The following is a 27,195-nucleotide window of genomic DNA, read 5'->3' as shown; positions in this document are numbered from 1 at the left end:
CTGTTGATTTTTAAAGTACCTTTTATTCCTTACTGCTCTCCCCACACACCCCAAAGTTCTAGTTTTCTGTCAGCTGTTCTCCGTAGCTGGAAGTCTGTTCTGTGTCCTGTCTGGTCCCGCTGGACCCAGTTATCTCCCCTCTGCAGGTCCCCACAGCCGCTTATGAAGGAATCATTTGGAGGCTTAATATTAATTATAATCGTTTAGTGACTCAAGCTTCTTACTGGCTAGCTCTACATACAAATTAACCCATTCCTAATAATCCTTGTATGACCACGTGCCAATGGCTTACTGGTAATGCTCTGGCATCTTACAACTCTGGTGACTGCTGGCCTCTCCTCAGCTCTGCCTCCTTTCTCCCTGTATCTCTGTCTGCAAACCTTGACTCTCATTGTGCGATAATACAAGTAACATTTTAGTAGGATGCCAATCTTTATGTAAAAATATGTGAGCAGTTATCTCATAGTGCTCTTTAAAGGGGACCGTGTCCCCATGAAGCTGTATTCCCGCCAGCAGTACTTTTGCTCTGTACCACTTACACGCCCCCCTCTTCCTCCTTCTTGTACAGGGCATTAGGCACGTGGACCACTTTGGGTTTATCTGCCGGGAGTGCTCAGGTGGCGGCGGCTTTCACTTTGTCTGTTACGTGTTCCAGTGCACCAATGAAGCCCTGGTAAGAGGATGGCACTGCCCACTGCAAACCTCGTGAGCAATGTCAGCCGTGTACAGAGCCTCCTGACATGGCAATGTTTGGTTTCATTATACACCCATGACCAATACGGCTCTGCTATGCATCTAAAATTCATTTGAATTTTCAGTGTAGAGTTAAATATTTTTGTGAAAGACATGCTTGCTTTTCTTCTCTACTCTAATGCAGCATTTAGAAACTTCATTTCCCACAGTGGGTGGCCCTGTTTTGTAAATCCCTGCACTTAGGCCTGAGCTGTAGGGCAGACAAGTTCGTAACCCACTTGAGCCATGTTGTGGGAGCCAGTACTGAAAAGAAACGGGGAAGAAAAAAGTTAGAAGGAAGGAAGGAAGGAAGGAAGGGAGGAAGGAAGGAAGGAAGGAAGGAAGGAAGGAAGGAAAGAAGGAAGGGAGGGAGGGAAAGGAGAAAGAAAAGAAGAGAGAGAGAGAAAGAATGAATGAATGAATGAATGAATGAATCCTGGTGAACTTTGAGCCAGAGGCACTCGCTTTGTACCTAGTAATAAGATTTACCTTGTACTTCATCCTCAGACTACAGACCGCAGCCCTAGCAGTCTTTCCCACTATGTTCTGGTAGTCTGTGAAAACCTGCCCAGAAAGAAACTTCCAGTACACTTCTGCCGACACTCTGTTCTTGTGCTCAGGTCGATGAGATCATGATGACTCTGAAGCAGGCCTTCACCGTGGCTGCTGTGCAGCAGACTGCCAAGGCGCCAGCCCAGCTGTGCGAGAGCTGTCCCTTGCAGGGCCTGCACAAGCTCTGTGAGAGGATCGAGGGTGAGTCGGAGGCACAAGCGCCTTGGGTGGGAGCATCCGTGCCAGAGGGCTGTGTCATAGGTGAACTCGCCTTGGGCAGTGGGTGTCTTCTGTGTGACAGGAGGTTTTCCTGGGTGTGATGGATACGCAGCTAAGAACTTTCTTACCTTCTCTCTTCGAAGGCACTCATTACTCTTGGAGTAGTAAAGAAGTTAGGGAGTTAATGTCATCAAACATTTATTGAGCTGAGTGAGACTGGTAGGTCATGTGGATTGGCCATCACAGAGATCGCAAGTGAGGCCTAACGAATGTCTCTGTGCTTTCCTGGTAGAGGCCCTGTGATCTCTGCAGGGCAGTTAATGGAGGGGAGCAGAAAACAGGCCACAGCCGAGGAGTCAGCGGGAGGAAATAAAACACAAGGTGACCATATTAGCTAGAACTTCTAGAAGTTTACGTGGAACCTTAGCATTTGCAGGCTTTTATTTGATATTAAGAGGAGCCAGTTACTGTGCTAAGTTGTTTTTAAAAGCTTTTATCTTCATTATGTTTGTGAGAAAACAAGTGAATTACTGTGTAATTTTCTAAATACATTGTTGGAGGTTTAGAGCCATCTAGGGATAAACTCGCATATAGAAAGCCCAGGATCCACCACCCTGGTTGTTAGCACAGTCAGCCACTCTCGAGAGTGGAAGGATCCTTCTTGAGTGAGAAATGCTCTGCTGGCAGCAATAGAATCTGGTGTGGATCAGCAGGGAGGGGTGGAAGATAGGGTGCTGGTGGTGGTGGGGGCTCAGGGTTTTGCTTTCAGTTCTTTTGACTTAAGTGAAATTGCTGTTTTATATGGTGAGTGTCCTACTTAGGGTTTCTGTCGCGGAGATGAAACACCATGACCAAAGCAACTTGGGGAGCAAAGGATTTATTTGGCTTACATTTCTACATCATAATCTATCGCTGAAGGAAGTCAGGACAGGAACTCAAGCAGGGCAAGGACCTGGAGGCAGGAGTTGATCCAGAGTCCATGGAGGGGTGCTGCTTACTGACTTGCTCCCCATGCCTTGTTCAGCTTCCTTTCTTTTCTTTTCTTTTTTCTGGTGTTTCAAGACAGAGTTTCTTTGTAGCTTTGGAGCCTGTCCTGGAACTAGCTCTTTTAGACTAGGCTGGCCTTGAACTCACAGAGATCTGCCTGCCTCTGAAGTGCTGGGATTAAAATCTGTGAGCCATCACTGCCCTGCCAGCTTCCATTCTTATAGAACCCAGGACCACCAGCCCAGGGATGGCACCACCCACATCAATCACTATTAAGAAAATGTCCTATAGGCTGAATATCACTTGATTTTATGTAGGTATTTTCTCAGTTAGGTTTCATCTAGCTGTGTTGAGTTGACATAAAGCTAGCCAGCACAGTGGGTCCCTTTAACTTTCAAGCCCTCCTATACTGTACTATGATGATTGTATTTGCACCATACCCAAATACTAACTTCTCTGCATCCTTGTAGAAACAAATTTTATGATGGTAGCTGTCCTAATAGGAATGAAATGTTTATCTGATTTATTTTTTTAATAAAATAAATTAGTAGTTGACATCATAAAATCTGAAAGGGTTCACTTTGAGCATTACAGAAGCTCTTGAAATGATCATGATTGGTGTATTTTTAAAACTAGTTTCCAAGTTTTCATGCCGTTACTGTTTGCTGATAGCATATGAACTGTATCTGGGAACGAAAGTGTTGCTTTAACAAAAGAGCCCAACTGAGAGACTCACCGGCTCTTTCCCTGGGCTGTCAGGGTGAGGCAAATGATGATGGAGATGCCCCAGGGCCTGTTAAAGAAGCCAGTGGTGACTTTGGCCTTACAGACAGAGGAGATCGTGATCTGCAGAGCTTGCTGCTGCTGAGTTCCATTTGTGAAATCTGCACTGGGCCTGAGTGTTCAAAAGTTACAGCTGCAACTTTTAATCATGATCAAGATTTCGCTGTTATAGTTTGAAGAATAATCATTCAATTCTCTTTTGTACAATAAAACCCAACCAAGGCAGGAAACTGTAGCGAGCATCCGTTATACATTAAACAGTACCATGAGGAGTCTGGGGAATGTGTGTTTTACTCATTGTGTGGGAAGCATTTTTAAAGGACTAGATGGTGAATTAGAAGAGGCCACCTTGGTAGAAGTACTGATGACTTAATGGATGGATTAGGGGTCCAATGATTTTTATGGTTGAGTCCCAGGAAGTGGAATGGATGATTTATTAAAATCCATTGTATGTTACTGTAAAGGTAGTCTTGGGTGGGGCATAGCTCAATGGTAGAGCTCTGACCAAGCAAGTATGAGGTTCCAGGTTCCATCGCCAAGAACACCCACCAAGCATCTTGTCATTCCCAATTGAGTGTCCCTAATTCTAAAATCTAAAAGACTCCAAAATCCAAGGCTGTGGCTCAGTGGTAAGAGTGCTTGCCTTGCTTGCAGAACACCCTGGCTTCAATCCCTAGAACTGCCAAAAAGAAAAAATAAAAGAAGTGTTCTATTAGGAAGTTATGATTTGACCAAGCACTCCACAAACTATAGAAAGAACTGGTAGCATGACCACAAGCTAAAAGAGTTATAAAATGTTTCCTTAAGCAGTTATGTAGACAAGTTATGCTCCAGAATGTGTAGAATAGAATGAATACATTGTATGTGCGATTTCACTAGATACCCAATGCTAATATGCCTGCACAGCCTCCAAGATGCAAAGCTATTCTGGATTACTTACTTGAATTTTATAATCACACAACTGCTATGGTATTGAAAAGAATTTTGCTTATTTCAGAGTTTAGAGGAACATTTTGAGGATTGCTAAAATTAATCATGCTTTCTCTGAAAAATAAAATACTGAGTTGAGGTAGAAGGACCTACTGTATTGAAGCATCAGAAGTCTGGCTAGGGGCCAGTCAGTGGGCCTATCCATCCAGCTATGAAGAAGAAGAGGATGAGACTTAGGATTTCATCTGAGGTTTTCTGTAGCCTAACCATTTTAGTCTAACTTCCTTAAGGGCTTATAGTTTCCCCCGTTTGCTAACAATACAGTATCTCCAGAGTTTGGTGTTTAGACTTGACTACATTAGAGACATTTTTTCATATTTGGGAGGATTTTTAGTTGGTGATTACTGGATGGTTATTAATAAATTCAAAAACCGTTGTGCTTCAGTATTGAAGTCTTGCTATAGAAAGCCATGCGCTTGCCCCTCTAGCTTTGAGTAGCGCTGCAGGTAGCAGGGAGCATCAACGAACTATCCCTTCACAGCTTTTTCTCTACGTCCGCCCGCCCTAAGTTTCCCTCTGCACTGGAGCCACTGTGTGTTGGATCATTTGACACTGTCAGTCAAGAGAGTCGGTGGAAACCATAGGAATCTGATTTCTCAATGCAGACAGACTGAACAAAATATGTGATTTCAGTGTCTCGATTTCTTATCTGTACCTCAGGATTACTAAAAACGAAGTTCCTACCTCAGTGATTGTTTTGAGGCTTCAACATATGACGTAGTGAATGCAGTGGCAGTAGTTTTATGGTGGCCTTTTAGAGTTCATCTTGGTAGAAGACAAAGTAAGGAAGAATGACGTTCTAGAAGTTGAGGTGCCTGCTGTATTTGCATAGGGTCAGCCCGCTGTGCCTAGTACCACCAGTAAGTGGGGCTGGGCTGACCTCCAGCTAAAGGGACATTCACTGGCAGGCTGGCTGCTGACAGGCCTTCTGACCTCTCATGAGTTCCCAGACTCCTGCGGATTGCAGTAAACTCAACTGGAAAGTAGAGGTTTGTTTCCCAAGTCACAGCAAACTCCCTGCTCTGGCCGGTTTTCTCCAGCCCTCAGTCATAGAGGTGCCTGACCACTGCTCCTGCTATTAGACTACACAAAGTATTCCTAGTCCTTAGTTGCTTCTCTGTTCCCCAGGCCTCTAACCACATCCTGCTGAGCAGACGGTACCCGTGCAGCCACACCTGCAGCTTGGGAGGTTCAATGATTATTTTAATCAATTAAATTGGAACAGCCCTCCTCCACCCCAAGCCCACAGCCTACCTCTGGTATGATGTAATTGTAGTTTTTGGCTTTATAAAACCTACCCTGCCTCAGTTCGGGACAAGAGATTTTGATGGCAGAAGCCTGCTCTCAGTTACCAGCTTGAATAAAGGACTTTTAAGTGGCCTTATATTCTTAGTGGCCCATAGATTACTCACATGGATACTTCAGGCTTAGTCTGGCCTCTGAACAGGGCTTCCCTTCAGCATGGGGAGATTGAACTATTGAACTAGTAGAAGAAGCCAGCAACAGATCTTTATTCTGTGGCAGTCAGGTTAACAAATTCGTTCTCAATCTTCACATCTTCTGTGACATGTACACCTGACATCAGGAAACACAAACTAGGTCCTAAACTGGATTCCCGCAGGAGTGGAATGGAATGGTGGAATGTTAGATTCTAATGGCTGCTGGGCGTCTGTGTGGTCATTTGTAAGTGCTCCTCAGAATCCTTTGCACTGCTAACGAGCTGGTCTTCAGACTGCTGAACATGTGAGAGGAGCTCGGTCAGCCTCCAGTTGCTGTGTGAAGGGGCCGCACGTAGAATTCAAGGGAGAATTCTGTTTCAGCTCAGCACCGCTTGCTTTTCATTAGGAAAGTGTTTTCGTGTTCTCATGTAGTCAGAAGAGCTTGGCATTTCTGAAGAAAATGTTTGGATTGTCTGTGGTATTTTACCACCAAATAAGTGATTTGGGGCGAACTGCACCCGCGGCAGAGCACAAATGGGTGGCGAAGCTGGTTTATAAACTCTGTGTCCTTGTCTTCCTGAATGTGAAACAGGGATGGAGCGTACTCTCGTGGAGTTGTTTTGAGAATTCAGTAGAAGGCGCAGGTTTGATGTTTGGTGTCCAGCACTTCACAGTGTCGCCATTGCTGCCTGTGACCGCATCCTGAAGTGGGTGGGTGAGTATGAGAAGGCGGTAGCTCCACGCTGAATTTCCCCTTTGTCCTTTTCTCTCTCCCCACAGGAATGAATTCATCTAAAACCAAGCTAGAACTCCAGAAGCACCTGACCACACTGACCAATCAGGAGCAGGCAACTATTTTTGAGGAAGTTCAGGTAGAGTGCACTATCGTGTCTGTTGGGAAAGCACACCAGAGCCTGCTTCTGGAGCATCCTGTGTCCTGAGTGTGAGGAGTTGTCACCATCATCCCCCACAGGGACACGAGCCAGTGCTGCAGTATTATAAAGTGGGAAGACCCCCAGCCCAGGAGACAGAGGCCCGGATGTGGGTCCACGGGCTCTCCTTTGCTCCTTGGGAACTCTGTGAGCCTCTTCCCACGTGGAATTTCATTCCCACTGTGGGAGTCACAAGACGTTTATATATGGGTTTAAACATAATTGTTCCTCCAACATTGGTTTTTTTTTTCCTTTTTTGAAAATACGTATGTCGTGTTATATGTTTAGAGCCATACAGTAAATTAAAACTCAAAACTCAGAGCAGAACCAAACCACCACATGCAAAGTACACTCATACGCTGTGTGCATCAAACCCGGAGGTCCGCTCTTGCCATGCTTGGAGCTCCTGCCTCCGCCAAACCAGGCCAGCCGAGTGTGTGTCAGCCAGCCCACGGCCTGCTTGCCATGAATCTCTAATAAGCTCAACGCAGCTTTCATGCCTGTCAGAGCTGAGAGCCATTTTTGTGATTTTTCTGGCCCCTTTCAAATGAGGCAAGTCTACTGTGACAGAGAAGTAATGTTGTGAGTGGGTGTGGGTGTGTGTGCGCGCGTGCACGCGCGCACGCATACACACACATACACGTGTTAGTGACCTGACAGAGTCTACAGTTAAGGGGGTGATTAAACCAAAGAAGCAGGTAGCTGTGTGTTGTTCATACCCCCTCATTGGGGAGGACAGGAAAAAGGCTGCTTTTCTTCCTGGTGTCTCAGTAAAGTTCTCTAATTCCCTTGTCCTTGTGTAGGATTGGCATACATTTTTAGAAAGAAAGAATAGGGGAGGTCTTTTTTTTTTTTGCTTTATTGTTGTTTTAATTTCACAAATGACCTTGAAGGCAAATTTTTATTTGCCTCTGTGTTTTTTGAGACTCACTACTTTGCCATCCCATTCTTAACACATTGCAACTGAAGCCAAGGCCATCAGTGCCAACCCACTCAGGGCGTGGTACCAGGTCACTCAGGGAGCATCGTCCTGGCAAGCATGGAAGTTGTGCTTCCCCTCCCTAATGCAGGTTTTCACTTTCATATAGACAGCACCATGTAGCTTTCCCTGAACAGTGTGTTGATGACTCAATATGGGCCATTCCCAGAACCCCCTTCTGCGGTAGTGAGAAGTCTGATGGGTATGATCCCTCCCCTCCATGAACAGAGACACTTGAAAAAAGACGGTGGCAAAGGTTCACTGCAAATGCAGACGTGTCCAGCCTGCTTACAGAGTGCAGAGCTCTAGATGTTCTTGCTCTAGAGGAGGAGCCAGCTGTACTGCTCACTGGCTCGGAGAGCCGGGCTCATCCATTGCACCCCACCAGTGCAGACGTGGAGTTTCTGGTGAGATCTTCTCTGATGGCGCACTGATGGTCTTCCTGCATGACATTCATGGGTTTTCTAAGATATTTTATGGGCTCAGTCATGTGATGGGCGGCTGTCCCTACTAATGTATTTGAAAATTCACGTAGTTCCAAAAGGGCATATAAAAATGTCATATATAAATTCCTTGGGGGTAATTTATTTCTGAAAAACCCTCCCAAAGGCCAATTATATAAGTGTAATTGCCTTTTATAATACTAAGTATTACAATAATAAGTGATATTTATTATTTTGTTATTAAAGCATGTATATTATACTCAGTGTTTCTTTAGGAGAAAGCTTAAATAATAACTAGGCAAATGGGAGCAGCTGACTTTGAGCCCTCAGAGTCCTCGATGGTGGCTAAACACTGGGATATTAGCCTTTCAGCTCCTAAAAGAACACACAGTACCACAGAACTACCTTTTTCTTTACAAGCATGAAGTATGTGGCTTTCGAACATACCCAGCGGCCATCTGTGGCAATCACAACACAGGGTCTCCCTGTCCTCTCAGGCACTTCTGAGTGCCCCACATTGCACTGGCCATCTTCACCAGAAATAGCTGCCTTCAAGCTGGCATTTCAGTAATAAGAAGAAGAATGGCTCAAAGTCTTTAATTAATGTCGAGTGTGGTATCCTAGTGAACATGCCGTAAGTGACGTCCTTGGAGCTCCTTAGACTTTTTCAGATTCTGACACTGCACTTGCTGTCAGGTCAGAAATTTTTCTGTCGCTTTTATGGTACTTTGGAAGACCATTGGAGGATCATGGTTAAGAAACAATTTAGCTTTTGGCAGGAAGTTGGCTGCTTTGGATTGTTTAAATTGATGTTTCTAGAACATCATGTTATAGACAATGTTTATAGAAAAGCATACAAACTGATGGTCTGTGTACCTGTGCAGTCAGCGCCAAGGTTGAGCGTAGAGCCTTTCCTTTGCTGCCAGCCATACCTCATTGTTGCCCTGGGTAACTGCATCCCGGCTCCTCACACCTCTGGTTGTGAACAAGGAGGTTAATTACTGACTGCAAAGTGATGCTGCTCAACTTGATTCACCGTCATTTTTGTGATTGTCACTCTGATTATTGAGTGTGTATAAAACTTGAAAGAAGTAGTGGTCTAACCACAGTAGAGAACGACGAAGCCACATGAGAGTTTAGGGTGATGACACACCCCTAATCTCAGTGCAGAAGGGTAGCCTCTCCGTATTTCAGTTATTTTGAGGAAGTATTCATTTCTTGACGTGGTGTAACACCACAGATAATGCGTTTCTGCTGCACTGCAGGGATTGCCTCGGGATGCTTGATGAGTTCCAGTGGGGTCTCGTGGCTCTGGTGGTCAGTGGGCAGCAACTGCAGTTATTCTACCATGCCTGCTTGTGATTTCATTTTCTGCCTATTTGAAGAGTTCGTCCCCCTCTCTCTTTAGCTGTCGGTCTCTGGTATGGATGTTCATGACCACTCGCAACTGCCATTGTGTGGTTCTAGTTGACAAGTTCCATCTTGTTAGCCTTTAAAACTTGCCATTTAAACTGACCTTTTTCTAAGGAAGCGCCTATCAAAAGCCTGGATCAAGGTTTCCTTTGTCGTTAATGCTTGTGACTCTAAGGATGATACCACTGTTCCTTCGTCAGCTGGGGAACAGTTTGCCAATAATGGCATTAACCCAGAGACTGTACTGCTTGTGTAGGTGATCTCTTTGTCACCCTCTTGACTGTTAGAGGGCAGGTTAGAAGTCTGGAGATAAAGAGGAGGACTGGGCAGTGAAGCTGACGGTATTAGCAAAGCTATGGGCCAGATACTGTTTCTCTGGGATAATTTGGGTAATTGGTTTTGTTTTGTTTTGTTTTTATGTTCACAGAAAGTAATGTATTGAATTAGGTGACTTTTTTAAAGCTATACTGTGACTGGTAATTCATATGCAGAGATTTGGGAGCTGGAGGAGACCATGATCTATTAGGGGAAGCTCAAAGAATTAATTGGTTTCTGCAAGTAACTACAATTTAAAACAAATTAAAAGTCCTAGAGAGAATGTAAGGGAAGAAGACTAAAAGGGGGGAGGGGTGGGAGAAAGGGATGGAGAGAGACAGAGGAGGAGAGGGCAGGGAAAGGAGGACAGCTGGGGAACTTGGCATGCACTTTTTCACGGAAGTACCTGCTTCACGGGGATGCCACAGAGTGCCACATAATGAACACATTCACCACGTGACAGCGTGACCTGGATCCAATTGCTGTGTTCCTTGCTAGGTCTCTAACCTTAAGAGCTTATAAATGTGTAGTCATTATAACTTTGTACTTTTAGTAGATTTTGCTTTATCTGCTTTTAAAAATCGTTTATTTATTAACTGTTTTGACCGCCACTATCTGATGTTAAAAAATTATCTTGGGTAAAAGAACATCGAAGATCAGCTCCTCAATCTGGCTCAGGGGGCTCTGTTATCTGGGGCTCTGTTATCTGTTCTTTTTAAAAAATGACCTCCACTCTTAATATCACTGGTGCCCCCTAGTGAGAGCATTGAGAAAAGCACAGAGTTACTACCTTGATGCTTTTAGTAGCCCTTTTGAAGGGGATGTGTTAGCAGTTTTGTTGACAATTAAAAATAAATAGAATGTTTATGCTTCTGTATTTTTCCTAAAGAAATTGAGGCCAAGAAACGAGCAGCGAGAGAATGAATTAATTATTTCTTTTCTGAGATGTCTGTATGAAGAGAAGCAAAAGGAGCACAAGCACCCTGGGGAGCCAAAGCAGGTAGGCACTTGGTGACGCCCTGTGCTTTCCTAGGGCGACTCTGTACACGGGACCTGGATTTGGGGGTAGGCAGAGCCTCTTTTCCTACATCAGCTTTATCATTACTGTTGCACGCATAGAGAAAATGAAGGAGTGTTAGTTGTGTTAAAGGTGATAAATGTTTCTGTCTGCACCATGGCAGGTTATAGTCACAGGTTGCGTGACTTTTGCTCTTTGAAAAGTGACAGTGAACTGTCCAGCCCCCCTTGGGAGTACACTTAGGGTCTGCAAGGTTTTCGTTGTGCAAATGCTATGTAAATGTGAGCCAGCCTCCTTGGCCTGCCGGATGAGGGTTGGGAGGCCTAGCTCCATGTCATTCAGTCAGAGCTTCCATTATTCCCTTAGCATGATGGGAGTGCTGTCTCCCTGTGTCTGTTTCTGCTCACCCACTTACTTAGTGCTCGTGGGGTACCATGCTGAACTGGGACTTCCCATCTCCACAGACTCTGCCTTCAAGGCCTTTGAGAAGTATGGGATCCAACATGCATCTTGTTAGCTCATTATTAATAGCTTCGGTCCCTGAGCATTTTATATTTGCTGAAGTTTGATGTGGGATTTCCCTCTGTATGCTGTGAATATGATTGATTAATTAATAAAGAAACTGCTTTGAACCTATAGCAAGGTAGAAAGAAGGGCGGAGTGAGAGAAGCCATGTAGCCCCGCCGGAGCCAGACGGAACTTTAGCCAGTAAATCACAGCCACATGACAGTACACAAATTACTAGAAATGGGTTAATTTGAGATGTTAGAGCCAATAAGAAGTTAGAGCTAATGGGCCAAGCAGTGATTTAATTAATACAGTTTCTGTGTGATTATTTTGGGGCTAAGCGGCCAAAAACTAAGTAGAGGCCTCCTAACAACAGAAGTCACTGGGCCAGAAAAATCTAGAGGGGGAAAACAGTGAAAGGCCATCAAGTTCCTTAGTTCTGTAGAAGTGCATTTTCTTGTATGTTTAAACCTGTCAGACACACATTCCCACAGCAGAAGACACGGGAGTGCAGAGTTCTCGTAGCATGCTCTGTGTGTGCTGTTCCTCACGGGCTCCATTGCTGTCTGGAACCTGAACTCCGTGCTGTTTTAATTGGGTACAGGCTTAGCAACTCCCTTCAGTTGGTGTCTTCTTGCCAGTTGACTTTGGCAGTTACATTCTTTTCCTGAGCTGTTAGAGCTCTTGTGGTCTCTGAACGTGCTTTCTCATTGGCCAGCTGAGGCCTGGAGCAGCGGCCTCAGTCTCCTGCCAGCCCTCCTTTCCTAGCCTGTCCCTGTAGCCATCTTGGGGTCCTGAGCCCATGTCCTGAGCCCACCGGCCTCTTTACCAGTGGCATGACTCCACCTAGTCAAGCTTTCCAGTGACTTCTCTAGTTCACTGTAGCTGACTTATTTATTACACACACACACACACACACACACACACACACACCACCCATTTAACACCTTGTGCCACAAAAAAGTTTTCTGACTTTTTTTTCTTTGAGTCAGTCTGATAGGAAATTAATAATTTTGAAATGGCTTATAACTGTTTAATAGAATGAAGCACTTACAGTAGATGGAAGTTTTGACCTAAGTACAAGTTAATTTTATGGATTCAAGGTGATTTGGGCATAGCTCAGTTCCTTGGAGAAATATATCTAATTTTTTTTTCATTTTCCAAACACAAGAGCCGATGTGGAAGAACCCGAGCCTCGCAGCCAGGACCGGCGTTCGCAGAGCATCGTCCTTACGGTCATTCTATTCAGTTTGCAAAAGCTCTGCCTGTTTGTTTTCATTGTAGAGCAGGCTGGTCTTGAACTCACAGCTGTCCTCTTGCCTCCGCCTTCTGGGTGTTAGAGTACTGGCATGTGCAGATATACCTGACTACGCCAGCATTTCTAGTTGGGTAGTAAATACTCATTTTAGAGTTGACGTATGAACGGACCTCAAGAAATTTGCTAGTGAAGTCTATTATTTTAATCGTAATTTTAGGAGATTAACAAAATTTATTGCTACAGAATTAGTTATGGATTCCACCAGACTCATTTTCAAGTATGTTTTTTCTTCCTTTTTCCTCCTGATATTTTATTAAGAAAAAAAATTTCAGCCGGCGGTGTTGGTGCACACCTTTAATCCCAGCACTTGGGAGGCATGGGCAGGTGAATCTCAGTGAGTTCAAGACCAGCCTGGTCTACAAAGCGAAGCTCCAGGATGGCCAGGACTGTTACACAGAGAATCCCTGTCTCGAAAAAACACAAACAAAACAAATCCAAAATAAATAAATAAATAAATAAGAAAGAAAAGAAGAAAAAAATTTTTAGGAGTACAGAAAAGTTGTAAAAATTATACTATAAGCGCTTATACCCCCACCAATATGTAGATTTGTAACATTTAGTAAATTGGTTTGTCACGTGTCTGCCTTTCTATTAATCCAACTTCTATATCTTTCAAAGAATGCTTTTGATAAGGTTTTCATCCCCAAACCCTTGGGTGTGCATCTCATTATGTACAGTTTGGGCTTTTGTGTTTGCTTGGTTGGTTCAAGTCCTTAGGTTCCCGTCTGTCACGTGATAGACCATGTGTTTTACCATAGCAGAATTCACTGTAGAGCCTTCACACTAGAAGTTACCTAAGACCCAGCCTCATCTTCAAAGAAGACACTTCCAGATGTTTATTTGAATATAATATTTTCTAAAGGTAAATTCTAAGTGCTTATTATTACAAATTATATTTGAGTTCTAGTCCAGGGAAGAGAAAGGTATCTTTTTAGAAACAAGAGAACAGAAGCAGTGTTAAGTATCAGAAATTCCTCAGGCCTGCTTTAAAAACACAGGCATGTAGTTCTTCTTTTTCCCATGTAATATCTACTGATTGGTACTACTTTCTCCATTTAATCTTTCAGTCAGTATTTCCTTTACTGCCAGAACCATCTGTTTAGTTTGCTTCTATTTTATAAATATGAGTCTGAAAGCAGTTCTGGATTGTCTTAACATTGTGGGTAACCTGGTGTTGAGTTTAGCAGGCCCTTTTGTGGGTAAGTCTCTACTCTGAGGTCTGCTGGCCTTGAGCCTAGCAGACTCTTTTCCTTGGCACTGATAAGTGGACCAGTTGCCCAGAGTGTATAACATGTAGCAGGTGTGGGTGGTGTTGGTCTCTATTGCTCAGGTATGTGTGCCCTACATACCTGTCCATTAGTCCCAGTTGCTCCTCAACATCTGGCTATGCCAGCTTGGCCAGGCTTGAGCATCTGTAGTTTTCTGTGTGCTTGAACAACTGCTGTGAGAAGTGTATTGTGTTTAGAGTGATTGAGAATTTGCCTGCTTGTCTTTTTCCCACGGAATTGTCTTCTGCCAGGAGGCAGTCAAGTGAGAGTCCATGTAAACAACTCAACATGCAGGTTTTGGGGGATAGTTTTTTGGACACGTACCTCCTTGTTAAGAAGTAACATTACCTGTTGGGTGGCTGTCAGACTCCGCTATGCTTTAGGTTTAGTGGTATGTGTAGCTGAGAGAGGGAAGTTTGGTTTCAGAGGAGAAAGAAAGAGATCATGAGATACCAGTGAGAGAAAAAGGGGAGACAGATGCTAAAAATAGACGAAGGGTTTACTATGGAAAGGTGGATGCAGTGGATTCATTTATTTTTAAGTTAGTCTCTGAGATGCCCCGCGGGTAAGTCACTGCTTTATTTTAAAAGGTTGGCACAGTGGCTTTCGTCTCAGACCCTGTGCTCAGCGCTTCCTCTTCCCTCCTGCTGTAGTCTCTGAGCACAGAGACGTGAGTAGGTGATTGTTGCTCCCAGTGTGCCAGGCTCACAGTGTCCTGTTGTTAGGAAACAGCAGGTTTCTGATCCAGTTGCTTAGCCTGAGCGAGCCAGCTGATGAGGTTCAGAGCACATTTTCTCAATTTCACTTCAGAGAGCAAATTGTGTACTGGACTTGCAGGCGCGTCGCTAAGGAGCACGCGGGACCCCAGGCTCTCAAAGCAGTGGGACCCAGAGGTTGTTCTGAGTACGTAGAAGGGTTGGAGCTTTAATTGACTTTCATTGTTTTCTCTTCCTAGACACCACAGGTGGCTGCTGAGAATATTGGGAGTGAACTGCCTCCCAGCGCTCCCCGGTTCAGGCTAGATATGCTGAAGAACAGAGCAAAGCGGTCCCTAACAGAATCCTTGGAGAGCATTCTGTCCCGGGTAGGTGGCATCCTTTCTTCGCACTTCAGTTAATAATTCTTAAGCAGAGCCTCGGATTTAGCCCGATTTTGTTGTCTCATCAGACTTAGAGCAATAACTGTCTGCATTTTCTTTGTCTGTGTGTTTATTGGGATGGTGTCACCCTGTGTGGCGTAGCCTGAAAGTCACACTCTTCTGTGGTCTGTCCCATGGGATCCTCTGCTCCTGTGAGTGTTGTTGTCTTTACAGATGGTCCCAATAAAGAACACAGATTATGTATGCCAGGATGTAGATCACGTCTTCCCTGGTGTCCCTGGGGACAGCTTTGGAAACTGTCCTATCAGCTCCTTTTGTTAAGTGCTTGGAACTCCCTGTAAGCAGATTCATGAAATAATTGACCCATGGGCCAAATCCTACCATTCTCTTGTTTTTGTAAATAAAGTGAACTTTATTTACACAGTGCCTTTCATTCATTTACCTGTTATCTCTGTTTTGTAGAGGTCCACATTTTGTTACATTTGTAGAGAATTGAATACTTGTCAGAAAGGCCACGTGACTTAGAAATGGTGAGATGCTTATAAAATACTTGTTATCAAGACCTTCGTAGAAAAAATTGCCCACAAGAGCTCTCTAGGATGCACTGAACATCTCCTGGGAGTTCTTAGGAAGGTCCAGATGCACTGAATCTCCTGGGAGTTCCTTAGGAAGGTCCAGATACACTGAGCATCTCCTGGGAGTTTTTTAGGAAGGTCCAGATGCACTGAATCTCCTGGGAGTTCCTTAGGAAGATCCAAGTACACTGAGCATCACCTGGGAGTTCTTAGGAAGGTCCAGATATACTGAGCATTACCTGGGAGTTCCTTAGGAAGATTCAAGTACACTGAGCATCACTTGGGAGTTTTTTAGGAAGGTCCAGATGCACTGAGCATCGCCTGGGAATTCCTTAGGAAGGCATTCTCCTATCCAATGCATGTGAACATCCATACGTTACGTCTAACAAATCAAAAGTTGACATTTTTAGAGCTTGTACTATTTCATTATAGTTCTTCAAAATGGTAGGGCATATTCCCTCTGAAACATTAGTCAGTCAAAGATGACTTTTGTCCAGTGGTATAACTGAGAATTTCACAATGCCCCTTAAGATAATTCAAAACAGTGCAGTTACAAAACCAAGGCTGGAAGGACTTGCCTCTCAGAGTTCCCACAGGGATGCAGGTTGATTGAGTGACATGCAGGTGGCCGGCTATGACCATCTGTGACTCAGGAAAGAGCTTTTTATTGAGTGCTTTTGGGATCATCATAGAGGAATTATTCCTTCCTGATGGTGATCCGCAGCAAATGACTGATTCTCGGGCCTTTATAGATCATCTAGGTTGGTATGATCCTTAAAAACAATAGCAGAAACGTGATGGTCTTAACACGTGAATAAGCTCTGCAGTGTTTGTGAGGGAGTTCATTTTTCTGAGCTTATTTAGTGAGGCCAGGCTGCCCCCAGCTGATGAATCTTTGGGGCTTTATCTCAACTGTCTTTTCTTTATGTAGGGTAATAAAGCCAGAGGCCTGCAGGACCACTCTGCCAGCGTGGACCTGGACAGCTCCACTTCTAGTACTCTAAGTAACACCAGCAAAGTAAGCATATTCTCCTTGAGTGGTACCCCAAGATCCAGCCAGCAAGCCTGCCCGTCCTCTTACCTACACAGATCTGTAGAAAGGACAAAAAACCCCACATCCCTCCAGTCATAAAATGTTTCCATGACTCTCTGCCCAAGTGGAGGGCTAGTCATGTGATTTTTAATCATAACATGAAAGTTTTAAATAAAAAGGCAAATAACTATTCCCAAAGAATCTAAGATCGTAACTTTAGACAAATGAGATCTAATTTATAGCAACAAATGAGTTTCTTATCCAAAGTAGATTTTTGCAATAATGAAAATAAATAAATTTGAGAGAGCTTCAAAGGTGGGAGGGTGGGTTATGAATTCAGGGAACTGAGTCATAAATCCCTGAGCCTGTTCTGTCGCTGACTCTTGACTGTGAGTACACACGATCCTTATGGTTAAGTAAGCAGCCAACCCTTGCCCCTGTGGTCTGCCACCGAGCACAGTTATAACAAGTTGGCTCACAGTCCTCTGTGATGACCCACCTGGTATGTCTCCTTGCTTTCCTGTCCTGTTCTGGAGGCATTTACACATGCCTGAACCTGGTTTGTTTAACCCTGTGACTGCCAAGAGGTAAACTGGAGAGGATTGGTGTTGAGGAAACAGCCCCCACTCCCCTTACCACCCCGCCCCGTCATTGTCAGCATGTCCTGGTGCAAGAGTGAGGGGGTCTGAACTCCAGCTCCTCACCAGAGAATCGCTTTCAATTTCCCTGTGGTATGTCTCGTCTGTTGTCTGTTGTCAGGAACTGTCCATGGGTGACAAGGACGCCTTGCCTGTCTCTGAGAGCTCCTTCAAGCTCCTTGGCTCCTCAGATGACCTATCCAGTGACTCAGAGGGCCACACTGCAGAAGAGTCTGCTCTGCTATCACCCCAGCAGGCATTCAGAAGGAGAGCCAACACCCTGAGTCATTTCCCTGTAGAGAGCTCGGCACCTCCAGAACCTGCTCAGAGCTCTCCAGGGGTCTCTCAGAGAAAGCTCATGAGGTATCACTCCGTGAGCACAGAGACGCCTCATGAACGCAAGTAAGAGTTGCTTAAGGCATCACGTTTATTGTGTATCCTGAGTGTGCTTTTTGTGCTAAAGAGCAACCCAGGTCAGATTTGACCCTTGACATCAAAAGATAAAACTTGAAGTAGTGTTTCTGGGCAGTGGTAGCACATGCCATTAATGTCAGCACTTGGGAGGCAGAGGCAGGTGTATGAGTTTGATTCCAGTCTGGTCTACAGAGCGAATTCCAAGACAGCCAGAGCTGCACAGTCTCAACAAAACAAAACAAGACAAAAACAAATTTGAACTAGTGTCATGTCCTTCCTAGCTCCTCAGGAAGTGTACAGGGTAGGTACAAGCATTGCCAGCCAGCAGATAAACATGAGCAGAAATGATCCTTACATGTATCTCAGTCTTTAATGCTGAGATGTAGACTTTGGAACTTGTTTGCTGGTCTTGGGAAAGGGGGCACATGGGTGTCAGTGGAGGAATTTCCTCGTTTGGATACCTAGATCTGGTCTATGGTGGGATGGGAACACAGTATCCACATAGGCAGAGTGGGAGAGATGGGCTGTGGGTACCCATGATGGTACCCAGAAGCCTGGAAGCTGGTCCTGGCTGTCATGATCTAGGTGTGATCTGTCGAATGACTCTGTACGACAGAATCAGAGTTGATGCGCTCTAAAGCCTGTCACTGTGGGCATCCAGGATCCACTCCTTGCCTTAGGGTTGCTATTGCTGTGACAAAACATGATGACTAAAGACAGGTTGGGGTGGAAAGTTTACTTGGCTTATGCTTTCACATCACAGTCCATCATTGAAGGAAAGTTGGGCAGGAATTTACACAGTAGGAACCTTGAGACAGGAGCTAATGCAGAAGCCATGGAGGGTTGCAGCTTACTGGCTTGCTCCTCATGGCTCAGCCTGCTTTCTTATGGAACCCAGAACCCTCAGCCCAGTGATGGCACCACTCACAGTGGGCTGGGTCCTCCCCCATCAGCCACTAAGAAAACACCCTATGTGCTTGCCTACAGCCCAATCTTATGAAAGCATTTTCTCAATTTAGGCTCCTTGCTCTCTGATGACTCCAGCTTGTGTCAAGTTGACATAAAACTAGCCAGCCCTCCTTTTAAGGATTGGGCTCAAATAAACAGTTAAACTTTTCTGGCCATAGAGAAGCACAGTTAGGGTGGTGGCAGATGCTTTCCCCATACTTTGCTGGGTCTGTTAGTGACTAACCCCAAGCACCAGAGTCTGCAACAGGGCCCCAAATTATCCTTTAAGATAAGTTTAAAAATGGGGCTATACCCGTGTACAGTGACTGCCTCCCTTTGGCTGGTGACAGTAGAATTTGGGGACATATGTGGCCATGTGACATATGCCAGGTACAGCCATTTGAGTCAGTGCCATGGTTGATATTTGTTATGGGTGGAGGGAAATGTGACATGTCACATACAGAGCTGTCAGCTTCACTGTCCTGAGCCGCTCACTGGGAATCATGTGTCCTTTGGAGTTCAGCTGGGTGACTGAGAGCAGGAGGGGGACATCCCCCAGGAGATGTTTGACAGGTCTGAGCCTTCTGAGACATTTGTGGCTTAGCTCTAGCCCAGCAGGTGCCCTGTTTTTCATCACACTGGGAGCAGCATCTTTGGTAGCGGTGGTTCCCACCTGCAAAGCCCGAGTCCCCTGCCCGTCCCCAGGTGGGAAGACCAGTGCTGCCACTGCTCCTCTCTCCCCAGAGCTTTGCCGTGGCCAGTCATGGACCAGCCGTGAAAGGGATCGGGAAATGCCTGCCTTTTGCATGGTGACTTTGCTTTCCCTCTTGTGAACTTTCCTCCTCAGTCGATAGGAGACAGGACTTTGAAATTCAGGGCAAGATGTCCTAAAGGGAAATGTGGGTTCTAAATTTTGGGTTATTTTCTTTTGCTTTACTTCTAGAATTTCTTTCTGTCGGTTCCCAGCAATGGAACAGAGTAGAAAGTGTTATCGGAAGTATAGACCATGTTGGTGTGTGAGAGCAAGGAGGGGTGAAGGGAAGCCCCACCGCCGGTTCCTGTAGATCTCAGCAAGGCCGCATTTTCTCCCCTTCTCTCTTCCTCCCCTTTGCAGTTTGCCCCTGTCCTCTCTAATCCCACTTTCTGTGATTGCTGTTTAGTGTGGACCATCTTCCTGGGGGTGAGGCGAAGTGCTGCTCAGGGCAGCCTTCAGCTCCTCCTCCGCCTCGTCTTAACCCCTCCGCCTCCTCACCAAACTTTTTTAAGTACCTAAAACACAATTCCAGTGGAGAACAAAGTGGGAATGCTGTGCCAAAAAGGTGAGCACACTCGCATGGCCAGTGTTGTCTGTCTGCCCTGGAGCTCACACTGACTCAGCCCAGTCGGCCGCATGGGGCTGTCCTTTCTGGAAGCCCTAGTCACTGCTTTTGGGGGGCGGGGCTTTTTGATTTTGACTTTACAATATTCAGCTGTCATTTGAATACATAATTTTATTCTCAGCTTTTTTTTTTTAAGCTACTGTGGAAAGTGTCAATGGTGAACTGTCTTTGCCCTTAACTCACACTTCACTTTGCCTTGTGGGAACGCACACATGCATGTGCACAGGCTAACAGCTGTGTTTGTGTACAACTGGAATCTGTACCACGTCAGAAACTTTCGGCTTTATTTAAATGTGTTCTTGTCATTTGGAGGATAGGCCGACTTTTTTTTCTAATTCATTAAGATGAAAGTCACGTTCATTTACAGAGCATTTTAACTGTCTTACCTGGTTTACTTAGCATTACAGTGAAAAGGTTTCCTTTCTAGGCCTAGAGTTTTTACTTTGTGTGTTTATATTTCTTCATCTTAAACTCTTTTTTTAACCAAACTCTTAGCGTCTCCTACCGTAATGCCCTGCGGAAAAAGCTCCACTCCTCCTCCTCTGTGCCAAATTTTCTAAAATTTCTGGCTCCTGTAGATGAAAATCACACCTGTGACTTTATGAACACAAACAGGTAGGGCTTGATTTAAACTGTCAGCTCTGGCGTTCCGAGTGCTGAGTTTCTGTGTGACAAATGCGGGTAGTTCACTGACCTTTGGCCATTTGGAGCATGACAGCTAAGTCTGGTGTGTCGCCTTTCCCACGCTGTTTCTCCTCATAAGCGTCATTTTTAAAGCAAGAAGCCAGCTTACTCTCCAGCTTTGCCTAGGATTGGTTTGTTGACGTTGTCCTCCGAAGAGTGAGGAGTCCTTCCGGCTTCTGCCAGGGGTGGTGGCGGCCTCACTGGGGTGCAGACTGAGTGTAAATTGCAAGGGCCTGCCCAGACTGTTTTGTGAATGGAAAGAAAATTAGTGAGATGATGTTTATATATCAACACTTATACTTTGTTTATAGTTTAAAGCTAAAGGTTTTAAAGCAGGCAACATCACCAGGGATTTTATCCTCAGTTCTTTGATGGTTCTAATTGGACTACATCTGATTTTCTGTTTTGGTGTACACACGTGGGAGAGTGAGCATGTGTGTGTTTGCATGCATGCGTGGCGGGTGAAGGGGTAGTGCATGTGTGCTTGTATGTGGAGGGATGTGATTTGTGACAATCATGGAGATTTTGACTGGTGCTGAGAAAAATAAACCTACCTGTTAACTAAGATGGATTGGGGTACTGGTGATAGTGCCCAGTTGGGATTTTTTTCTCTTTTGAAGTATCACCCAAAAAGGCACAATTGGAAGCTACTATCTGTGTCGCATGCTCCTTAGAATGTCTCTTACGAGAGCAGGGGTATGGGGGTGCGATCTTGTTCACAAGATCAGAATACTGACCCACTGTGACTTGGGTTTAGCTTCTGTGGTTCTCAAGTTATCTACTTATGGAAAGATAAAGTTAGCTGATAATAAACCCTGAGCCTCCCGACTACTCCTGAGTCAGTCATCTCGCCATTTTAGGGACATTGAATCCAAAACAAACCACCTGGGTGACACAGATGGGACCCCTGTGAAGACCCGGCGGCATTCATGGAGACAACAGATATTCCTTCGAGTGGCCACTCCACAGAAGACGTGTGATTCCCCGAGCAGATATGAAGGTAAGGCCATCCCTGAGGAGTTCCTCAGCATCACAGAGGACCTCAGATGCCCTGGCTGGAGTGTCAGAGGTAGTCTCAGATGAAATTAGGGAAGGACACAGAAGTCATGTAGGGCCAATAGCACCGTAACATCATGTAGGCATGAGGTAGGTCCTGGAGACCTTATTCAGACTCCAGTCCTCCCCAGAGAGAACTGGGAGCTGTCTGAAATCCTCCCCAGTAACCTAGGATCATGACTTTTGCCACCCTATGCATGTTTCTGTGGGTGGAGAGGTGTTGAGAACAGGGTCTCATTGTGTGACACAGACTGGCCTGTAACTCTGTATAGACCAGGCTAGCCTTGGACTCCGAGAGATCCACCTGCTTTTGCTTCCCAAGAGCCGGGATTCAAGGCAGGTGCTAACACTCCTGGCAGCTATTTCAGTTTGGTATTAAAAAGAAAGTCATTGAAGCACTGGTAGCAAACAGCCCTGGTGGCTCCTTGTACAGACAGACTCGGCTGCTTATATGACTGTCCCGTCTGCCTCTAGACTCCAGCGATCTAACCCTGAGCTGACCAGAGGGTACCTTACTACTGCCTTAAGTAGAACAGCAAGCTAGGGATATCCATACTCAGACCTTCCATTGCTTAGGAAGAGGCTCCCAACACAAACCAGTGGTCATTTAAAAGCATGGTGCTTGCTGCCCAGTAATGGTCCTACTTGTGAGGGCAGGGTGTAGTCTGTAAAGTAGAAATTCCCATTTTCATGTCTGAGCCAAAACCTGAAGAAAAGGCTATTAGTGACTGTGGACAAAATACATCAAAAGAAGGGGAAATACAAAGTGAACAGAGAGGTAGTGATGAAGAGGTTAGCCTGGGCAAACACCGTCTCTAAGCGTATTAGCCCAGCATGCCAGTTCCTGTGTCCAAGCCCCGTGAACTAAGTCTCACATACCTGAATTTTATATTAGAGACCTATCTGAAGAAAGGAAGTTGAACTGTACTTAGAATCTCACTGTCTGATAAAACTAGGGAAATATCTTCAAATATGTCTGTCACCCACCCATTCTGTGGCTAAAACCCAGGCACAAGCCAGGCAGGTATTCTACCATCGAGCTATACCCTGTGTGTCCCCTTCCCACCCGAGTTCAGCAGCGACTGCTTGGGGTTTTGTGGGACTGACAAGTTTAACTTAACAAAGTCCGAGAGGGCTAGTTCTACCTTTGCACCTACAAAGGGACTGGTCCCTACGTCTCTGATGGTAGGTCAGATGGGCAGCTCTCACCACATGGAAGCAGAGCCGCAGATAAATAGGAAAGCATCAGGTTTTACCCAACTGTGGCAAGACAGGTATTTCCACAGCGAAACAAACATAGATCATGAAATGAGATGCTGAAAGCTGCTCGGTAGCTTAAATATAGAGTCCAGGGCTTCATGATGCTCCCATATCGTGGTTTTCCCTCTGAAACCCAGGAGAGCATGCTCTCTTCTTTTGTGCCGTGGGTTCTCTCTCTGGGTGGAGGATTTGCAGCACTGAGCATGTGAAAGGACCATACTTGGTAAAGTATTCACTCCAGCCAGGGTAGTATCACCAGAGTGCCAGTAAATCAGGGCAACACTCTGGTAAGTTGGGTGTGTTCAGAAATGCATCTGAAGGCATGGCTGAAGGCAGGCACACACTGGCTCATCTGATTAGAGGAGAGATGCCTGGCCTTCGAATTAGCCTCTCGTTTTCAGAGCCTCACCGATGGCCCTACCATGGACTAGAGGCTGGTGATGATCTTGTTCCTGGGCAAAATTATGCACACACCTGTCATTTAAGTGGCTTTGTCCAGTCGTGGATCAGAACAGTATCTGACCAGCTTTAATGAGATTGGGGTCCTTGGACAATCCTGTTGAAAGACGGATTGTGATGTGTGGTTCCAGCTACATCCCGAGTGCCTCCATTTCTGAAAGGCTGTCCCACTGATGCTGATGTGGACAGCATATTTTAAGCAGTAAGGGCTTAGAGTAAGCAGCCACAATGTGTATGGTCCGGGTCTTCCAGACCTAGCTAGTCTCTCTGTGTGACTGTTCTGCGCTTCTGCTTGGGACTCAGGAGTTCCCAAGTCCCAGAGCCTCCAATAGTAATGGTTCTCAGTGACTTTCTTGTTTTCTTTGTGGTGTCAGGAATTGAACACAGGGCCTCATGCCCGCTGGGCAAGTGCTGCCCTCCTGAGCTTTTTCCTAGGAGAGTCGTGTGTGTGTGTGTGTGTGTGTGTGTGTGTGTGTGTGTGTGTGTGTGTGTGGTGTGTGTGTGTGTGGAGAGAGAGTGCGCTGCTGGGCCTGGGAAAGCAGCCGCCTGCCCTCGCCCCTGCACAGGTAGCCTTGCCCCATGGATTACTCAAGGACCCAGTGTCTACAGAGCTTTTGTTTTCTTTGCCAAGGGCTCTCACCTAATTGTCAGGCCTGCACAGGATGCTGGAAATTGGCTTTTCCCTAGATCTGCGGTGGCTCATGCGCTCCAGTTTCTTTTCTCAGCATACCATACAAAAGAGAACTCTTTGCCATTAAGGAATAATTTTTAGGCAGTGCTCCACTTGGAACTGGAGAGAATCTTTTTGTTCTGTCTGTGCCAGGGAACAGCTTTCGTCTTGGTCTACTTCTTTTCATCTGAGCATTTCATAGCACAGTGTGCATTTCACCCACAATGGATGCCTTCAGACTTTGACATGTCTTGAAAAAGGGAAGGAAACTCATTCTGGCACAAATAAGAATGATTTATTGACTTGAAATCTATTGTGTGAGTATATAGTCCAATGAAGCCAAAGTTGTCTTGTGAGTACAGCTGGGTCAGCCTGCCCCACTTACAATGCGAAGAACTCTAGGTTAGATAACACATGAACTGAGATGTAAGCAGTTGGCGCCAACTAAAGCATGTAAGTGATCTTTAGTGTGACTTCTGTGTTCCTGTGGAAAAGGTAGGATGCGTTTCGTGACAGATTTGTTTTCAGGAATTTGTGTACCTTGGGGAGATTTTAATGAGTGACAGAAGAGGAATAACATAGCACCATATTCACATCTACACAATCACTACCTCTTGGTTGGGCATTCTTGCCTTTTATTGGGTCCCACAGCCATCTGGGGACTCAGTTGTTGAAACGGGGTCCCCAGGAGCGTAGACTGTCTTTAAACTGTGTAGCACTCTCGATCTTCCCTCCACTTCTGAGTGCTAGGAGTCCACAGGTGTGCCACATGCCTGTTTTTTGGTGGTGGTAGTGGGTGGAATCTTGTCGTTTTTGTTCCTGTTTTATTCTGATGTAGTGCTGGGGGTTGAACTAAGGGCTGCATACATGCAAGGCATGGACTCTACCAGCTGAGCCAGATCCCTAGTCTTCCTGGAAGATTATAGGTACCCAAGCTAGTACTGGAAGATTTTAAGTTCCCAAATCATGCTGGGATTTGTTTTTGGACTCTTCTGATGATTCTGATTGCTGCTGCATTGAGACCAGGCAACCTCAGGGGTGACTGGAGTCATTGTCACCACTTGGTGGCAGTGTTTCTCCCTTGTCTTGATGGCTCTAGGCTCCTATTCTGCCAAAAGAACCTACTTCCTTCCCCAGCATGTTTTGTTTGTGAGTTGTTGAGATAGTGGTATTTCCTGTCCGCTTGCAACTTACTTGAACATGGAGTTGTGACGTCAAGTTTCTCTCTTCTAAAGGACTTTGTTACAAGGGCAAAACAAGGAAGAAGCTGATTGTGTCCAGTTGACAGATGTGATTTTTTTTTTAAATTACTCTATTTTGAGATGGGTTTTGTTCTGTAGGACTTAGATATGGGAGCCAGTGCCTTAGCCTCCCAGATACTGGGTTGCAGGCATATGCTACCCTGACAAGGTGGTTTTTGTTTACTGTCCTTGAACTTCGCTTTTCTTTTTTGAGATGATGTCTTTCAGGCTAGTGATCTGATTGTGTGTGTGTGTGTGTGTGTGTGTGTGTGTGTGTGTGTGTGTGTCTTGGCATGTCTCTTCAGAAGTCAGGGCAGCTGCGGTGACTTTGGCTGGCCGCTCATGTGCCTGTCACCACTGAACTGCTAAGCCAGCACTGTCAGCTTTTCCTGCGGTGCCTCTAGAATTTAAACAGCTAGTCCTTCCACTATTTATGGGGTGGTTTGAAAACATTGTCACCCTGACAACTTCTGCTTGGTTGTAAGACTCATGGAGTAGAGCTGAGGGGCGTGTCCTGCAGCATAGGAGCGGAATGGCCTGTCAGGTGGCTGTCGGATCACAGCACCCAGCTACCCAGCTGGCAGGGAGTTAGTTCCTTCATAGGGTAAAGTGACTGCTCCAAGCCTGCTTGTGTGCCCCCGGGATAAAGTCCAAAATAGAAAGTTTTGATTTGTCATCCTTAATTTTAATGTTTAGAGGAAGGCAGGGTCTCATACTGACCTTGAACTCTGTGTACCTAAGGCCGGCCTTGAACTCCCAGTCCTGTGAGTACTGGAACTACAGATGTGTTTTTCCATATCTAGCTTGTGTTTTACCATTAAACTTTAATCTGTAGGTTCCAGTGACTGTTGAATTATTTAAAATAAGGCAGTGGCAAGAAGTTTAAAATGTTTTCAGGGGAATAAAATTTGTGGACTTGTATGAACATGAACCAGCCTCAAAAGGAAGGCTGTGGTAAGAGTGTGGCCAGCAGGGTGCAAGGAGGCTCCCAGCCTTTCAGGGAGTGGCCCTGTACTTAGAGCTCCCCCATAGTAAATGTCTCCCAACTTCTGTACTGCACCAGCCTGCTGGCCTTGCTCAAACTGGCATCCTCAACTGTGTGCCCTACAATCTCCTTGAGCACTGGGATGACCCTGCAGGGAAGGGGAGAATGAGCTCCGGGAAGGGATTCTTTCTTTGGAAGAAACAACTCAGTTTTACTTAAGAAGTAGTTTTTTTGGGGGAAAACAGTTCATATACTGTACAAATCACTCATTTAAAGCTTACAATTCACTGTTGCTGTTGTTAGAGAGATCTGTTTACAACATTGTGCAGCCATCACCACAATGCAATTTTAAAATTCTTAAGTCACTAGAAAAAAGTTTCTAACCATCCCTTCACATCCCATCCCTTGCTGATAGACAATCACTAATCCTGTTCCTGTAGATTATTGTATTCTGGACACACCCTGTGAATGCGTCTGCAGAATAGGTGGCCCTCTGCTGGCTCCTTTCATTTCTCTGATGTTCCCTAGGTCTTAGGTATTGTCACATCTGTCAGTGCCTCATTCTTTTAATGGAGACCAATGCCCCAACCTGGAGGCATGTTACAGTCTGCGTGACACCTCCCAGTCAATAGACATATGGGTTGTTTCCACTTCTTGGCTGTTAGGAACCGTAATGTTTGGAGCATTGTTGGGAAAAGGAGTTTTGTGGATGACTGTTAAGAAAAGGATATAACGTCCACTTTACTACATGTACTATGGTCCTGTAGTGCCTGTACTATATATACTATGGTACTACGCCTGTAGCTTACCGCCTGCACTATAGGACTGTTCACTAGCTGGGCAAGGGGCTGGAGATTGA

At 45.4% G+C, this 27,195-nt stretch overlaps 1 protein-coding gene across 8 annotated transcripts in view; it reads left to right on the top strand.

Annotated features, from left to right (window-relative positions):
- Tbc1d1 (TBC1 domain family member 1) overlaps nucleotides 1-27,195 on the top strand; it is a 188,056-nt gene that overhangs the window by 104,589 nt on the left and 56,272 nt on the right. For 5 of the 8 annotated variants that reach the window (XM_048415350.3, XM_048415352.3, XM_048415357.3 and 2 more), the window contains 10 exons: nucleotides 569-673; nucleotides 1,353-1,485; nucleotides 6,483-6,574; nucleotides 10,674-10,784; nucleotides 14,851-14,979; nucleotides 16,501-16,587; nucleotides 17,362-17,642; nucleotides 19,763-19,921; nucleotides 20,477-20,596; nucleotides 21,526-21,665. In XM_048415350.3, coding sequence (XP_048271307.3) covers nucleotides 569-673; nucleotides 1,353-1,485; nucleotides 6,483-6,574; nucleotides 10,674-10,784; nucleotides 14,851-14,979; nucleotides 16,501-16,587; nucleotides 17,362-17,642; nucleotides 19,763-19,921; nucleotides 20,477-20,596; nucleotides 21,526-21,665 — 1,357 coding nt within the window. The remainder of the gene's footprint in view (nucleotides 1-568; nucleotides 674-1,352; nucleotides 1,486-6,482; nucleotides 6,575-10,673; nucleotides 10,785-14,850; nucleotides 14,980-16,500; nucleotides 16,588-17,361; nucleotides 17,643-19,762; nucleotides 19,922-20,476; nucleotides 20,597-21,525; nucleotides 21,666-27,195) is intronic. The other 3 variants (XM_048415354.3, XM_048415355.3, XM_048415353.3) reach the window with 2 other exon arrangements.

The sequence above is a fragment of the Myodes glareolus genome, chromosome 8 (genome assembly GCF_982192425.1).
Source record: "Myodes glareolus chromosome 8, mMyoGla1.1, whole genome shotgun sequence".
NCBI lineage: Eukaryota > Metazoa > Chordata > Mammalia > Rodentia > Cricetidae > Myodes > Myodes glareolus.
Note: the sequence above shows the minus strand (reverse complement) of the source record. Positions and strands in the feature narration are given on the sequence as shown.